Raw genomic sequence first — 18,158 nt, 5'->3', positions numbered from 1 at the left:
AACTGACATTAACATTTTATCATTTTGGCACTGTTGAATTTCCTTTGGCGCTGACTAAAACAGCCCTTTCCTCTCTGCAGGAAAAACCCTGGTGATTTGATGTTAACAATTACAGCAGTTTATTGTGGCACTTTAATTTCAGCATATACACAATCGGTGTGTTTATGTCAACTTGTCGATGACGGTAAATCCACAAGTGCCTGATCTGAGTTGAGAGAGCAGTGTGTAAGAGAAACAAGAGGAATGAGGGTTTTTTTCACTCACTCTTGATCATGGCATGTGAACTCCATGCTGTTTGTACTTCAGTGAGAGTGCCAGGCACTTTTGGCTCCAGCAGAGTTTATGTAAACAAATGTTCGCAACTAAGTGGACACAGCACGTACCTGCCTACCTCTGACTATAAATTTGTCAGCTGTATGCTTGTCAGCATACCAGTGCCAGGTATGAGGAGAGCAGTAAAATGTTTAAACCAGTTCTGCCCCCCATTAATCCTTCCCTCTGCTCTATCAGGGTGCAGAGTATTCAGCACCAGCTCGCACAGCTGGACAGTGAGAGCTGGTCAGGGCGGGCGGAGGCGGACCGTGATCGAGACTTCATGCAGCTCCTGCGCGAGAAGGAGGCCCTTCTGCAGGAGATCATCCTGGTCAGCAAGCAGCAGCATCCACCAGAGACCCTACTGCAGCTGGAGGAGGAGCGCTCCAGGCTGGAGGAGGAGGTGCAGAGGGCCCACAACTCCCAGAGCCAGGGAGCCAATCAGAGGTGAGAATGATTGTGATGGTCACCTCTTTTTGTTTGTTTTTGTTTTTTTCCCCCAAAAAGGACATTCTAACGCAAAATTGGTACAGACTTAGAAGTCAAAATGCCTAATCTGTAACATACTACCATTAAATCCATGTAATAAATACTAGGTGTATTAATAATTCAGTAATAAAATCATCATCGTTAGTGCAGCGTTAATACAAGAAAAGCACTCAGACAACACAGTACTACACCAAGACTGCTTAGTTGTTGTATGATTTCCAACTGATAAAACTGCAGCAGTGGATTTGTAGTAGGATCGTCAGCAGGCAACTGATGTAGTGTTCACTTGTTGTCATAGTTACAGTGACACCATGCCGCTATCTCACAATGACACGGAAATGTTTAATTAATCCATGGATCCAGACTATAAGCCACATCACTGCAAAAATCTAATCAGGTGGTCTTTGCGTTTTTTTCTGACCTTCCCTGAAAATTTCATCCAAATCTGTTACTCCTTTTTTGAGTAATGTTTCAAACAGACAGATTCACGGATTAAGAGACGAACGTACGCCGATTGTCACATAACTCTGCCGCTTGCCTTGGCGGAGTAATAATGCATATTTCATACAGTCATTAGTGAGGGGTTGGGACGTGCGTGTGCAAAAGCCAGCTGATCAAGGAAATGATAACTGAAGTAACTCTTTTTACATATGATACTGCATTGTGTGTTCACTCTCAGGTTATCTGTTAGTTTTTCAGCTATGCTCTTGAAACTGGAGAAGAAATAAGGGTGCCCTCATAGCCCAGTTTATCCTATAAGATGTAAACACTGCTCTCTGATATGAACCTGCAGGCTGCTGTATGATGCTACAGTAAAGTAGAAGCAGGGCTGATGTCTTCTGATATAGGACGATATGATAGCTTTGAATTTGAGGAATTCTGACCACACATATTGCCCTAAATGTTACCCTTGAGTAAATGTCTAGACATGGATGTGCTCATTTAAGTCTGAACAGTGAATTTCTTATTTATCAATGAACATATCAGAGTTAATAAATTAAGCTTCATCCTACTCGTTTTCAGACATTATTCTAGGTCTTGGATGTGGTTCAGTTGTTTTGTTTTGTGTATTTATTTTCTTTTTTGCCTTTATGATACTGTGGCATATTTGAAATAAATGAAATGAAATCAATGTGTAACTCCTGACAGGATCCTGCAGCAGGAGAAGAGGAACGTCCTGCTGAGGCAGCTGGAGGAGGCAACACGCATCACCACCTACCTTCACTCCCAGCTGAAAAGGTGACGCACAAACTCATTCTTCATTTTTATTGAATTTTTTACTGGAGCATTAACATGATAAAACAAGAAGCAAAACAACACAGATCAAACAAAGTTAGTGCATAATCACTGGAGCATTCACAGTATCAATGATTTAAAGGTTCATTAGCACAGCAGCAGTCCTTGAGGGAGTCAGTAAGTGACCGATTTTATAGATCAAATCTGCTGATGAAAGAAAAGTCTCTGACACACCCAAAGCAACAACAAAAGCCCACTTCTCAGTACGCACTCTCTTTTATGTTCATTCTTTGAGAAAGAAATATTCATGAAACAAAAGACAATTAAATTTCTCCAGAAGTTTAGTTCACACACTCATTCTGTAAAGATGTACTTGTTGTTCATTTGATGACTGTTTCCTTTTTCTAATATTCTTTCATCTCTAGCCTTTCAGCCAGTTCTCTGACGGTGTCGTCCAGCAGCAGTCGAGGCTCTTTGGCCTCAAGTCGAGGCTCCCTGGCATCCAGCCGAGGCTCCCTGAGCTCCATCAGTTTCAGTGACATCTATGGCCTCCCCCAGTATGAGCGCCATGAGGGGGCCGGAGAGCCTCTCGACCCTCACTTTCGTTACCTGCTTCCCCCAGAGGCCGTGTCCAGAGACTGTTCCATGTTCACTCCCGACCCCATGAACCAGAGCAAACCCAAACGCTCCCACGACACCCCACAGTCCCTGGCCTCCCTCTCCTCCCGCTCCTCTCTCTCCTCCCTGTCGCCGCCTAGCTCTCCCATGGACACCCCCTACCACTCTACCCCCAGGACTGCCCACTCACCCAGATGACGGAGGAGTACATGGAGCAGGCGAGTCGTGGCCTGTTGGAGGGGCTGCGGGCTCAGTCACAAACCCTGTCACACACCGCCATGCTGAGCAGCGAGGACACGGTCAGCCCCGCCGCTGTGCATCAACTGGACAACAAGGTTCACAGAGACGGCGGAGCTCAGGCGGCTTTCACCTCCACAGGCAAGTGAATGAGATCTGACCTTTCTCCCAATAGGTGACTGTTCATGAAATAACTGTGATTCCTTCTGTAGGAGTGACTCTGAGGGGCAACAGTGCCAACAGAAGTGGCAGGAGAGCCAGGAGAGTCTCTGCAGGTGTTTCTGAAGATGCTCTAGCTACAGACAGCGGTGTGTTCGAAGCATGGGGAAGGAGGTGAGAGGAGATTCACCCTAACAGGACTGAAAAAAAACATGAACATTAAGCTGTTGGCACCTCCTAGTGAAAGAGGAGAAGACTGCAGCAGTCAAGATGAAAAACACTTTCAGCTTTGATTGGATTTAATGCTATCAGATGGTATCGATGACTGCAAAAGAAGGAGGAAAAACATTAAATTCTTTAAATCTTTAAATTCTACTTTGCGATCTTAACCAACCTAAGATTAGGTTGTAATATCACCTTCCTACAGAAGTTGCTTGTGATATCTAAAAGAAATAAATATAGCAAATATCCTGCTGTTTGGATTATTGGACTATCTTTAGATGATTGTGCAAACAGTTTATGTCAGTTAACAGAGGAAAGCTATTTGCTGATTCACTGTTTTGTCGTTCCTCCAACAGGGCAGAGGAGTTCGATGAGATGTCATACATGAAAGAGCTGACATCTGTTAGCGAGCCCACCCAGATCCAACTGGGACTGCTGTGAGTAAACTGTTAGTGTAGAGACTGTACGTGGGTGGCAAGTTCAGTCCCTGTTAGTGTCTCTGTATTAATGTTGCATTCTCTTTGTCAAACTTTCCTGTTTACAGGTGGGAGTCCAGTTGTCAGTCTCTGCGACTGCATCTGCTACAGCTCAAGAATTTGAATAGGTCAATCGTGAGAGACGGCTATAAAGTGTGAGTGCTCTCAGCCATGATGATTAGTGGAATAGATTTGTACTGACCTATTTGCTGTTCCTTTTCAAAAAGTAACATGAGAAGAAGATCTGTCAACCTTTTAGCGTAGCTCGGCTTAGTTTAGTGAAAACACAAACTGATTTCCTGGCCCTATTGATCGGTGAAAAAACATTTGTGCCACATTCTCCAAATTGATATTTAATCTTTTGAAACATTTCGGCAGTTTTTAAGTATAAAAAGTTTGACTAGATCTTATATTTGCCCCTCAACTCTTGTAATTGCTATGATGGACACTGACAGGTCTCTGGATTTAATGGGCTTAAAAAATACATAGCAAGAAAATATTTACATAGTGTGATTAAAAGTTCCAGGACTTCATATTGGGCATGCAGGAAGTACATCATGGTCATGCCCATGTAACCTGTACAAGCAGTAACTGTCACAAGTCAGTAGACCATGTGACACAGCAGCACACACATTTTTGTGACCACTAGAAGGTGTGCATTGCGATTTCTCACTGGAGTTAAAACTGGAGCAGAGATGTTGCATTGGAGATTTGTCACACATCACAGACAGTGCCTGACAGGTTTGCATAGCAAGACTTCTAGAGAGTGTTAAACCGTGATTCTACTCCCTTATGGTCACACTGGGACAGCTGTGGACACTACAGATGCACAGTAGGTCCATCTATGTATTCCGTGCAGGCACACTGTTGCTGCTGAGCAGGCATCCCAGTGCCCTTGTGTGGCAGCCACACATTCTGGGCTGCATGCAGACCTGAACATGACATGACAGAGTGTCCACTCAAACTCTCATGGACTTGGGGGAAATAACAAAATTTCCATCATATGGGCTTTCGCATAGTTGCAGAGCATGACACCAGACTTACAAGTGTTGCATGAGCACTGGAAGTGGTGTTTTACTGCTTGTGGAGACTACTTTGACAGGGGCTGTGGCAAAATTTAGGACAGTGAAATTATTTCCAGTAGGTCTTGAAACTTTTCTGTCGCACCCCAACAACTCAGACATAAAGCCATTGAAATTGAAATTTTAAAAATGGTACAAACCACAAAACCACACTTGATATTTTACAGATTAAAATATGAAGTGCAAGATACAGCATGTAACTTAGTGACCTGGAGAGATACTGGTTGGCCAGTTTAGCAACCTTTGGATGGAGCTGGGATACTGAATCCCTTCTGACTACACTTTGAAGACAAGTACTTATCAACAAACAGATATCTGTGTGAATACTGCTCTATTGTTTTTCGTCTTTCAGGTACGTGAAGGTGCACTTGATTCCACTGGACGCCGGCAGGGCCTGTGCGTTTTACTGTTGTACAGCGTTGGAGCCACAATGCCAGATGAGTTTCAATGAAGGCTTCCGCATTCCTGTCCCTGCAAACGCCCTGGCGGTGTGCGCTCTGCAGCTGTCCGTCTGCTCGCTGGGACCTCAGGCTCAGGAGGAGCTACTGGTGGGTCTGAAAGCCTCAACAGCAATAACATCACTGCTGATGGATGGCCCCTGCTGTTTAGATTTTCTTGTTGTACAGTAAAATGATGAAATTGTGTGTGTGTTCCTGCAGGGTACAGCCCAGGTGAGCCTAGCAGATTGCGAGGGAAGTGCAGAGATGGTTTACCACTGGCTGCGAGTCCAGATGTTGGGTGGGACAGAGTCACAGAGGCCTGAACAGAAGAGCCTCAGCCACCGCAGACACCACGATGGCCAGGATGAGGATCAAAGGCCCAGAGCCATGGTAAACACTCATGTATTTTATCAGTGAACAACAGCAGGGTCAGGTAACAGCATAACAGTGACCACTCAGATAACATCCATCAGGACAGGATCAGGAGAGAGTTCAGAGAAGTTTAGTATGAACCTGAGGTCAGACTTGGTATTAAAAAGAGAAAAGTCTTCAAATCAAATCCAGCCACCTGCTGGAACATCACTAAAAAAATGTGATCCTGTAGTGTGACCAGAAAAATGCAAAATGCGCAAAGGCACCTAAAAAAAAAAAGGACAGCTCCCAAAAAATAATCATTACACTACACTAATCAGCCAGAACATGAAAAGGTGGCTTCATTCAGCAACCAGTTCTCTGAGCCTGACCAGTCCAGTCAGCTCAAACCCACTACTGCTCCTTCACTCTATTTTTCTCCTCTGAGCGAGGATGAGGTTTCCAGACTTCTTCTGAGCTCAAACCTACAACATGTCCTCTCGATCCAATACCCACTAGCATCCTGCAGACCATCAGACCACAATCAAACCTGCAGTCACGCACATTGTCAACTCCTCCCTGGAAACTGGCATTTTTCCTGTTACTTTTAAACAAGTCCGCGTCACCCCACTGCTCAAAAAGCCTCATCTCAGCCCAGCCCAGGTTGAAAACTACAGGCCAGTCTCACTTCTACCATTCCTGTCAAAATTACTGGATCGCTCAGTATTTAACCAAGTCTCTGAACATCTGCGGAACAACAACCAACTTGACCCCTTTCAGTCAGGCTTCAGGTGCGACTTCTCCACTGAGACTGCATTCCTATCAGTCACAGAATCTCTGCGGCTGGCGAGAGCTGCTGGTCAGTCCTCTGTCCTACTGCTGCTGGACTTGTCTGCTGCCTTTAACATCGTGAACCATCAAATCCTCCTCTCCACACTCTCTGAGCTCGGCATCTCAGGTTCTGTCCTGTTGTGGTTCAAGTCCTACCTCACAGGCAGATCCTTCAGAGTGTCATGGCGAGGGGAGGTGTCAAGGTCACATGACCGATCAACAGGGGTCCCTCAGGGGTCAGTGCTTGGTCCCTTACTCTTCTCTCTGTACACCACCTCACTTGGTGCAGTAATCCACTCCCATGGCTTCTCCTACCACTGTTATGCTGACGACACTCAGCTTTTCCTCTCTTTTCCACCTGACGACACAACAGTTTCAGCTAGGATATCAGGATGTCTGGCTGATATCTCCACATGGATGAAGGAACGGCACCTTCAGGTAAATCTGTCTAAGCCTGAACTCATGATCTTTCCAGCTTGTCCTTCTGTTCAGCCTCAGATCAATGTCCAACTTCACTCGAACCTACTTGTGCCCACAAACTCAGCCAGAAACCTGGGTGTCATGATTGATGACCAGCTGGCCTTTAAGGTTCACGTGGCCTCAGTTTTTCGATCTTGTCGTTATGCCCTCTACAACATCAGGAAGATCAGATCCTTCCTGACCCAACAGGCCGCACAACTTCTGGTTTAGGCTCTTGTGATGTCACGCATTGACTAGTGCAACTCTCTTCTGGCAGGCCTCCCTGCATGTACAGTCAAACCTCTACAGATGATCCAGAATGCAGCAGCACGTCTGGTCTTCAACCAGCCCAAAAGAGCTCATGTCACTCCCCTATTCATCTCCCTTCAGCCAGAATCAAATTCAAAACTCTCCTCCTGGCTTACAAAACATTTACAAGAATGCCCCCAGCCTACCTGGATTTCCTGATCCAGGTCTACTCCCCTTCAAGCCCACTTCACTCTGCATGTGAGAGACACCTGGTGCTTCCAGCCCAGCACGGCTCGATATCTCTAACCAGATTTTTCTCCTCTGTTGTTCCCAAATGGTGGAACAAACTACCAAACCCTGTGCGTTCTGCTGAGTCCCCTTCTACTTTTAAGAGACAATTGAAGACTCACCCTAACCTAGGCACTTAATCCGACTCCACCTTAGGAGTAGAATACGTCAGGTGGTCCAAAACCCAGCACTTATTTAGCATTGACAAAGTTGGAAAAAAGGGGGGGGGGGGTTGGCACTTCTTCTGCAACTTGATGGTAACACCTTTGACCAATCGCACTCCTTGTGTCTGAATCAGACCTGCCAACCTGTACGCATTTTGCGTAGCAGGTATGCAATTTGACATCAAAATACGCTGGTACGCTCCGCCTCATTAAACTACGCAAAAAGCTACAGACATCTGTGAGTGCTGTTAGAAATGTGGATGTGCAATACTCATGCATGATGCAGCAGTGTAGTGGTGCAATTTCAACCAATCATCATAGAGTAGCGGAGAATAACGAGTCTGCCGAACCCTTGTTGGCCCGCTCTCTCCTGTCCTCTGTCTCTCCCCGTTCCCTGTGCCCCCACCCGCAGCAGCTGGCGGTTAAAATGGTAAAATGGTGTGTGTGTGTGTGTGTGTGTGTGTGTGTGTGTGTGTGTGTGTGTGTGTGTGTGTGTGTGTGTGTGTGTGTGTGTGTGTGTGTGTGTGTGTGTGTGTGTGTGTGTGTGTGTGTGTGTGTGTGTGTGTGTGTGCGATTAAGTGGTACGCAAAATATTTCGCCAAGGTTGGCAGGTCTGCTGAATTCTTGCTTGTGTTGTACGTCGCTTTGGACAAAAGTGTCTGCTAAATGAAATTGTAGAACATTAAAAACCACTGACCGGTGAAGTGAAAAACATTATTAGTCCATCTAGATTGTGGTATTCTGCTGGGAAACCTGGGGTTCTCTCATTCATGGGGACGTTACTTTGACATGTCTGAGTCGTGGTTTTGTTGGCTACACAAAATTAGACGGGTGGTTTTCCGTTGTGATTGATCAGTGTGTATTCTCCTTGACTTCAGACAACTCTTTCCTTTGGTTTTTCATTTTGTGAACCTTAGTACATCCATATTCCTACTCATTATGTTCAGTTATGCCTGAAGTTCTCAATATAAGTAGTGTACATTTAAATGGATATAGATTATTTTGTTTTACATGTCTGTTTTATTTATTTAAGCTTTATTTAACCAGGAAGGCTACTAAGATTAAAATCTATTTTTCATCGGAGAACTGGCAAAAAGGCACACTGTTATAAAGTTACAAAAGATTATGAAATCAAGCTTGACAGCAGCTGGCACTGGACAAAAGTAAAACAAATTAACCAACCAGGAGATTTAGAAACACAAAACAAAATCCAGCTTGCAAGTTGTGGTTGCACTCTTCAGTTACACATCTTCTGATGAGAGATTTGACCATAAACCTTAAACAAAGATAAAATAAATCAAATAAGCTGTACACCATGCCAAGCCTTCAGGAGAAATTCTTACTCGTAGTGTTGCTACGCAGCTTTTCGCCAACATTCTGCAGGTGTGCAACTTGTTCGCATGAGTAATTGACAAGAATGTGCAACAGAAGCCAAACAAGCCTTCACACTGCAGCTTCAGCAAACTGTCAGCAGAGGGAGGGGGAATGTTGGCAGTGTGAAGATGATGAGAGCTAGCTGTGTGATGTTACAGGACACTGTATGCACTGTGCTGTCACGCACCAACACAACCACCACCCACCTGGAGGAGCGGGACGCAGAGCTGGAGCTGCAGAGGCTGGAGAAGAAGGATGAGCCGGGCGAGGCGGCATCTGAAAGGTGACAGTGTTTTCCATTCAGGCCAAATTTTGAAGATTTATAAGTGTTTCTGTCTGCCTCCAGCATGTGTGTGTGTCGTGACAAGGGTGTGTTTTGCAGGAGTTGGCAGGCAGAGTCGGTGGACAGTGGCTGCAGTAACAGCACAGCTTTTACAGCTCCCTGTTCAGAGGGCCTGTGTGCTGAAGGCATCTGCATCACCACTGTGGGGCGCTGTGACCAGACTACCAGCAAACACTCTGCTATAAAGGTAAAGTCTGTAGCATCAGTAGCGTGTGGATTTTCATTTTTATGCACCGACAAAGTAAGAACCCATAATTAACACTCAGATTCCTAAGCAGTTTCTGATCATCTTTTGCTCCTGTCATATTTTCACTCACTTTGAGCTTAACAGCACTATAAAGTCCTGCAGCAGAACCATGACTAGAGGAGGACTCAAACATCTCCTTTTAAGTAAAACAAAGTCAGAATGCTATTAGTTATCAAAAAAGAACAGTTGAAGTTCTTTGTTTTTTTTTTTACAGAAATTGAAAAAAAACTTAAAAACGGATTTTTTTCTCCACATGTTACCAATAGCAACAGTGACTCTGCATGCTATGGATATCTTATTATGTTTTTACAACCTAAATCTCAAACTACTCTGCATATTAACTCTGGAAATATATTTCACCATGCTGAATATATTACAGATTGCTCCACTGTATACCATTTTTGAACCTGCCTCATTATTTTTTGCAAGTATGTTTTATTTTTCTGCTCAATCTCTCTTATTTATTTCCATTCTTGTCCTCACTCTGTTCTGCCTGCAGTTCAGCCAAAAGTCTGATTTTTTTTTTTGTCACTGTTGGTCACAGTTGAGTCGCTAGTTGCTGCTTGGTTTCACTGAAGACCTCAAGATTTATTTATTTTTTTACATTTTTTAAGGGATGGTGTAAACTGCTTATTTTTAACTATTTTTAAGCAAGATATGTAGTATAAAGTGATATGAAAGATTGTGATTTTACATTTAGAATTTGCCCAATGTTTCAAACAGAACCTCACATCAAACATGAGTAGTTCAAGGACTGTCACAAAGTTGAAAATGTGCAGAGTTTCCCTGGGTTAATATATAGTTGAGGGATTTTGAAGTCCATAGGATATATCTTGGATACATTTTTATTACAAGTAAAAGAAAATGTTTTTATGTTCATCTTTACAAATTCCATAATTATTTATTATGGAAATAACTGGATATCACAAAAAATGTCAATTAAATAGCCATCCAAATTTATTAACAGCCACCTTCTAGTTAGCTAAACAATAGTAAAATGAGCTCTTTCAAAAATAGTTGTGATTTTGTTCTTTTTATTAAGTTGAGATAATCATGACAAATATTTCTTTTTTGGCAATATATCAAATTTTATACAGAAAATAAATTATCTGTGTCCGAGAAATCACTTTCAACTAAGTTTCCCATTAGAAAAACACCTCTGAAGGAAGTGTGTTGATTCCAGATCACATGACCTGCTCCATGTGATGTCATTTCCTCCTGAAGAAAAGACTGGAAGACTCCAAGGATGTCGTAGTTATTTCATATGAAGTAGTGTGTGAGTCAAGTGTGGATTTATCACATGTCAACGGGTTTACTACAGTATCTTTATAAATAAGTCTCAATTTTACTCAACTGTATATATAATATTTAGAAGAATTTTTCTCTAAAAATGCCATGTGGCCTGAAAACAACAAAATGTCAACTATGATACCTGTGAACTATGTTACAGAAAGTCCCACAATTATATATTGACCCAGATGTTTTCACAGTTTTAATGAATAGTGTCATTTTGGTGCCATTTAACCTGCAGGTGGATTTTGTGGTTCTGAGCATGAAAGTGACTCTCATACATTGTTGCAGGTGGAGAAGGCCACCATGACAGACGGCCTGTTCCCAGAGCCGGTGCGTATCCGGCCTAAAGAGAGGGGAGGCCGCTGGGGTCACGCCTCGCCATTCATGCGCGGCAGCACCATCGTTCGCTCTCAGACTTTCTCACCTGGCGCACGGAGTCAGTATGTCTGCAGGGTGAGTTGTTGGAAAAAAGAAAAACGAATGATTTAAGACTGCTGTCAGCGCTGATTGACGTTTACGACTCAGCTGTTCAGACCGCCCAATGTGAATACCCTGTCTACATGATGTGACTGGTTCTGTTTTTCTTTCAGTTATATCGCAGTGACAGTGACAGCTCAACTTTACCAAAGAAATCACCTTTTGTCAGAAACACATTGGAAAGAAGAACACTGAGATATAAGCAGGTACAATGTCTCTGTTTGTTTTTAAGCTTGTGCGTGTAGGAGTGTCTTTTTATTGTTTATCTGAGGTGCGTTTTTATGTGACGAGCAGCAGTCGTATCGCTCCTCCCTGGCCGAGCAGCCGACACGCACCTCCCTGGACCTGGAGCTGGATCTTCAGGCCTGCAGGACCCGTCAGAGGCAGCTGATGGAGGAGCTGAGCGCCCTGAGAGAACTGAAGCTGCGACTGGAGGAGCCGCAATCCAAGGAGGCCACCGAGCTCCCACACTGGGCCCTGAGGGACGAGCGCTTCCGCTGCCTGCTCAGAGAGGCCCAGAGACAGGTGGGACCGGAGGCGGAGCCAGCTACAGCCACCTCACATACCGGATCCAGCCTCGCCCAGCAGCAGTTGACTGTTTTTGCTGTTTTACAGGCCAGCCAAAGCAAGCAGGAGCAGCGTCAGGAGGAGGCGGCAGAGAGGAGGCTGAGGAAGGCTTCCAAAGAGGTTCTGCAGATGAGAGGGCAGAGCCAGAAGGAACCTCTGCCTGTGCAGACATTCAGGTTGGGAATCTCCCCACTCCTGGTCAGCTTACATAGTCTTACTCTCCTGAGAACTTTAACATCAGTGTTCATAATGTGATATTCCCAAATGAACCAGGAATACAGGTGTTATAGAAATTCTTCCATTTTTCTACACATGCAACGTCTTTGCCTGCTTTCTTAGATCAGGACTTGGAGGAAAAATTATGAATTACACATTCTGACATCTAGCACTTTACTAACACACTTCTATGCACCTTGACATAATGCTGTCTTAGCTTTGTTTCATGTGTGCATCTTAGGCTCAAAATGTGTATGTATAGAAATGCTGACATAGTTATATGAGGTGTTAGAGGGGCTATTCTTTAAGCTCAATACAAATGTCCCAACATAGACAACGAAATCACAGCCTGAGCACGACGTCATTTGAGAAGAGATATACAGGTGTTGACCTAACAACCAAATCTTACAATTAAGATGAAATAATCTCGACTGATTACAGCTACTCTCGTACTAAAGCTTGATTTCTACTCTTCTGTAGTTAGAGGTGGGGTTTCTGTGCCACAATTTCACACAATTGCTATTGAAATAGTGAATCATATTAGAGTTGGGCTTGAAAATGTTACACAACAGGTACTTTTAACAAAATGACTACAATTCAGAAAACAGGGAACACGTCAGAGTTGGTTTCCACAAGTTGGTTGAGTTATGAAAAGGAGGAAGTGGTATATAGAGACACTGGCTGTTGCATTTGTGTTATAAGTAAGCATGGCACAGATACCACCTCCTACATGTTACTTTTAGTTTCACAGGAGCATTACGTTTTCACAAACTGACATTCTGTCCAAACATCACATATTACTACCAAGTGAACCACAACTGTTGCGGTTTGCATCACCACATTGCATTTTTTGGGAGTTGCACATCTGGCTACAGCACTTTAACACACAAGTACAAATCAAACTGAATATGGATGCACACCTGTAACTCCGTAGCCTTGCAGGATTATAGATGGCACCTGAAGGTTTCTGTTTACATCCAGTGTTTCTCAGCAAAACTTACCGTGTGCTTAAGGTCTCACTAAACTGTTGAGTGCATTTCTTTCTCATAATAGTTGTACATTGTTTACATCCATGTTTGCTTTCTGGCAGCAGAATTATTTCCTACCTTTTTTGATAAAGTGCCAAAATGTGATCATCTGCCAAAAACTGATAGCTGTCGGCGGGGGCATGTGGTTTGTTTCCCAGTTTATATACGTCTCCTGCTGCTCATATGTGGGTTAAACAGTCATGACGCATGCATTCACAAAACTTTGATGACAACAAAGGTGTTTCCTTTCTTGTAACTCAATAACCAAAGCAATTTTTTGTGTTTTTTAGCGTAATCAGACATGAGATTTACATGAGGGGCAATAATGCAGTACCGATTCTAACATTTAGCCTGTATGTGTGTGCTATGTCTAATATCCTTGTTAATCTTTGGGATCTAGACTATAATAGCCAATGATTTACAGAATAATTTTACAAAGAAAAGTCATTTGATGCATTATTAACATTTCAGTCACATTGTGAGTCACTTTAACAAATAGAAAACTGCAACTACAAGTTGAATTAACTCTTTAAAGTTATTTCAACCAGTAAAAACAACTGGATTGGTCATAACTGTGGGCATAAATCAGGTAGAATAACACAATGACATGAAAATGATTGTAAAAAAAAAAACTCATTTCTTTCTGTTTAATCCAAATAAAAGTAGATATCTTTAAACTTAGTAATACAGTTTTCACAAGTTGTCCCGTGAACAGCAGTCTGTTCTTGGCAGGTGTTGACACAGTGAAATATTAAAACCACTGGCGCTCTTAGACTAACAAAATGTGGACCCACACGTAAAAGCACCGCTAGTGGTCAAAAACTCCACATTTGATGCAACAACTAGCTCATAATTACCATTAGCTTAGCTTTAATTGGATTAATATCACAACCTCCCCCAGATATTTTGATTTATGGACACTATTGTCTGTAAAAGAAATGGCCTGAAGTACTCCATTTATCAGAGGCAGAAACTATAAAAATGGGAGAAATTATCAAATGTTCAACTTTCAAACAGTCCCTTAACTAGTTGTGTGATATTCTGCACCTAAAACACATTTTAATCTGGTAAAAACTGACACCAGATCAGCTTTGCATCCATCCAGGTGTCACACTGGTTTCTGCTTGAGCATCAATATGATGGGATGTGTCATAGTTTTAAATAACAGGTGTAATCTATCTCTAGTGTAAATCACTTTATTGTATAGGTCTCATTTAACAGTTTTCCAAAAATACCCTCTTTGCTCTAGCTACATTCTGTAAAAACTTGAACATTCTGGGCTCCCTGGTGCAGCTCTGAAGGCATGATTGGCTCAGCGACAACCAACAGTCATGTGACAAAAATTCAGGGACTATTTGGCTAAACCGGTCTGAGCTGCAGGCTGATGACAGAGCAGATGCGAGACAGATATAGAAACAAATTAAGTGTATGGGTAACACCAGTGCACGTGAAATACTGCACAGAACATTTGTGAGTGCTCCCTAATTCGAGTCGTTATTGTGCCTTTTCCAAAGAAGTGCAGGACTACAAGTTGCAGTGAAAAATGAGCCCACAGTGAGTGAAAATGGAACAGGAGCTTGGACTTTAACATGCATGAAAGAGGTCACTGAACATGTACATACACAATGCAAATAACTGAATCATTTGTGTTCTTCGTCTGCAGAGAGAAGATGGCTTTTTTCACAAGACCAAGGTTCAACATACCTCCTTTGCCGGCTGACGATGTATGAGGGCTTGCCCTGGTATTATGTGACTAAACATGAAGTATTTGTTAAAATTTCTGAGCTCATGAAGTACAAAGTTCTTTCTACTGAGGACACAGGCGAGGCGACACAGATGATGAAGACTCAAAGATTTCACATGTTCAGAAGCATTTGTGCGACTATTATAAAAGCGATCACACACTAGACACACAGCTATCGACGACAGCTCAACTGTTCATCTCCTTATTTGGGGGGAAAATGACTTTGAAATATCTCTTTCCTCCTGTATGAGTTACTTCTGTTTGTGCTTACAAAAGGCTGGAAGACGGGAACAAAAAGTCAGTTTGGACAAATTCACTGTACTGTAACTTATTTTATAGTACTTTTCCTTGAAGGAAATAAAAAAAAATCGCTTCCTGCTTTTTAAGTGTATTTTGTAGCTTTGAACAAATAGCACTTCAGTGTTTTTACAAACAGTAAAGTGGAACTATTGTCTGATTTTTGTTTGTTACCTAATTCTTAAGAGTTATTTACATAAAATGTCACTTTGTAATCCACTTTTATTACAGATGTCATTGTCCTTTTGTTATGTTATTAAAATTAATATTATTTCATGTACTTTTCAATATATGGATGAATATATGAAACACTGTATTCAGATTTTTTTTTATGATGTCTGTATGAACATCTGCAGTGTTACCTCCTCTTCAGTGGCAGATCTTCCTTGGGGGCACAGTGGGGCAGTGGTCTCCCCTGTGATCTGATTGGCCACCCCGTGTGCCCCCCAAAAATTTTCGAAGGAAATTTACTTTACTGATGTTCCGATTTCCGACGCTCATGAACGCAACTTGGTTGTCCGACTGCACCTGAATGCACCAGTGACGTTAGTTTGAGCTTTCGATTGTATTCGGTTTGGATTAGAAGAAGCTTTGAAGATGTTTCCTGATCCCGGAGGAGAAGACGAGCAGCTTTGTACCTTTGCGTAAGAAGACTATGGCCGTTTCTCAGTACGTAACTGTCCGTACTTGTGTTCTCAAGTTCTCATGAAACATCATTATTGAGACTGCATCGGACCAGACTAGTGTGCATTGATATGAATCAGTAGATAGATATATATCTATGGCTGCAGCTCCCAGTGGACAGGAGGATTTTATTAGAGGAAGTCAGACGCAGGCACACAGAGAAACATTAGACCTCACACTGAAACGGAGCGACAGCTCTGTGTCTTGGACAGGATGTGACGGTAATAGAGCAGACCTCATTAGCACTTCCGGTAGGTCAGCTAACTTCCGGTCACTCCATGGATGCTGTTGTCAGTAATGTAGCCAGAATATGGATACATTTTTCGTTTGGGCTTGAAAAAGATGAGAACAAAAATATTCAGAGTAAGTGGCACAGCTAGCTAACGCTTAGTAGATTGATTTATGTTTTCAAAGTAACATTTTTGAAATCGTAATTTTTCCGTAAAATAAATCACGGCTTTTATTTTGTCAGAGACGCCTGGAAACCTTGTTTATCCATAATGTTAAATTTTCACTTAAAGCCACCAGGAGCTGGGTCTTTAAAATAACCGCCGTCTCATTACAGAGTGAAAGTAGCAGTTCCTCCTTAAGGTCAGAGGTTGCAGCATCTGAGAACCTCTTCAAAAGAACACGTAGTTGATGAAGGCGTTCTGGAGCAGAAAGACCACGACCAAGCAGCCTGGAGATCTTAGGCAGCGTCTCCCTCAGGTGGGTGTCAACAGTGTTCTATTTCATTCTTCCTGACCGCAAACTTTATTGTTCAGTGAAGAGAATCAAAGTTTGTTCAGGATTTCTAAAGAACCCACAGGAACAACAAGAAAATAATCCGAATAAAAGCCCCTCATTTGACAAGAACTTTGTACAGTTTCGATGGCGCCCTTCTCTAATCATGCCGCAATCTCCTTTCTTAGAGCCAGAGCTCTCAAAGGGTCTTTGACAACAGTAACCTTGACGCCATTGAACTTTGGAGGTCAGCGTCTGAACTGGATACTGTATCCCCTGGTTAGAGTCAATAACACCCAAGGGTCTGAAACAGAAGCCTCCCAGCGACTGGCGCCCATGGCGTGGGAGTCAGGTTCGACTCCCATAGCCTTTTGTCGGTTTAGGTGGACGAACAAAAGAGGCCCCGTGCTTGGGGCCCCTGTCCCTTGGTGCCTGAAAAGCAGGCTGTGAAGGGGGCCGATGAGCATGGCCCTGTTGAGGAGAGGAGCATCCAGCCCCCAAGGGAGACTGCTGCAAAGACTGCTGACGTGTCTTGGTTTTTTTCCAACATATATGGCTGAATTACTCCAACATTACAAGATACATACAGTTTTAATTCAATTTTATTTATATAATGCCAATTACAGGTCAAATTGTCTTAAGACGCTTCATTTTTATATTTTTTGTCATATTTAAAATATGACAAAGAAATTTAAACCTCTTCATTAATCCAGTTTGTTATCTGGTTTTTAAGAGACTAATCGACAATTAAAATAACTTTCTCCACTAAAACTCATAAACATGAGGTCAAATAGAAGGAACAGTTTTAAATACTGCAGTCCAAAACTAAATCTGCTGGTGGATTCCATTAAAGTCCTAATAAATGATAATAAAGTGTGATACTAAAGGTTTGTGGTGCTAAAAATCTCAAAGATATCAAGTTGAACACCTGGATGATAAAAGTTGGCCTCCCTTCATTTGTCTGGAACCGACTCCATGGATTTTAGGGATGCTGGTTAAAGACCTGTTCTTCTAGTCGTCTTCCTTCTAGTCGCTGTAAAAAGTTATTCCATCTTTGCCGACTTCAACACCTCTTCATGATAAGTTCTTCTGCCTCCAACCTGGTGGAAACTCGAGAAACTCGGGAAACGCGTCGAGAGTCGGATTTTCGAAAAACTCGTCAGGCGGGGGAAGGTGTGGTGGGCGGTGGGGGAGTAGAGGGGGGCAGTGGGGGGAGGCCGCCACCCACCTCCCCTCCTATTCTCCACCCTGACTCCACCCAGACTCCGCCTTGGCTCCACCCATGTGGTCACTTTATTAGGAACAGAAACTACGATGTCAAAGGGATGACGAAATTATATTTTTTTATCTAATCTGTAGCTCAGTAAGTTAAAGGTTTGCCTATAGAGCTGCAGGTCACCAGTTCAAGACCAGACCCTTCATAAAATTTTTGAAAAACTTAGACAAAGAAAGAAAGAAAAACACCACCAGTGGTTCTTGAACCTACTACCTTCCACTTAGTAGTCTCTCTTCTTTTCCCCTGAGCTACTTGCTCAGATACTAATGCTTCTTT

At 42.8% G+C, this 18,158-nt stretch overlaps 1 protein-coding gene across 1 annotated transcript in view; it reads left to right on the top strand.

The window, feature by feature from the left end:
* The window catches only part of wwc3 (WWC family member 3), a 40,872-nt gene extending 25,397 nt beyond the window's left edge, over positions 1 to 15,475 (top strand). The window contains 16 exon segments of the mRNA XM_051947740.1: positions 511 to 759; positions 1,951 to 2,040; positions 2,463 to 2,821; positions 2,824 to 3,033; positions 3,105 to 3,225; positions 3,630 to 3,710; positions 3,818 to 3,904; positions 5,184 to 5,379; positions 5,491 to 5,661; positions 9,146 to 9,270; positions 9,370 to 9,517; positions 11,159 to 11,323; positions 11,461 to 11,553; positions 11,642 to 11,872; positions 11,963 to 12,090; positions 14,822 to 15,475. Coding sequence (XP_051803700.1) covers positions 511 to 759; positions 1,951 to 2,040; positions 2,463 to 2,821; positions 2,824 to 3,033; positions 3,105 to 3,225; positions 3,630 to 3,710; positions 3,818 to 3,904; positions 5,184 to 5,379; positions 5,491 to 5,661; positions 9,146 to 9,270; positions 9,370 to 9,517; positions 11,159 to 11,323; positions 11,461 to 11,553; positions 11,642 to 11,872; positions 11,963 to 12,090; positions 14,822 to 14,888 — 2,521 coding nt within the window. The 3' untranslated portion in view covers positions 14,889 to 15,475.
* Positions 15,476 to 18,158: the final 2,683 nt, after the last annotated feature.

The sequence above is a fragment of the Acanthochromis polyacanthus genome, chromosome 4, assembly GCF_021347895.1.
Source record: "Acanthochromis polyacanthus isolate Apoly-LR-REF ecotype Palm Island chromosome 4, KAUST_Apoly_ChrSc, whole genome shotgun sequence".
Lineage (NCBI taxonomy): Eukaryota > Metazoa > Chordata > Actinopteri > Pomacentridae > Acanthochromis > Acanthochromis polyacanthus.
Note: the sequence above shows the minus strand (reverse complement) of the source record. Positions and strands in the feature narration are given on the sequence as shown.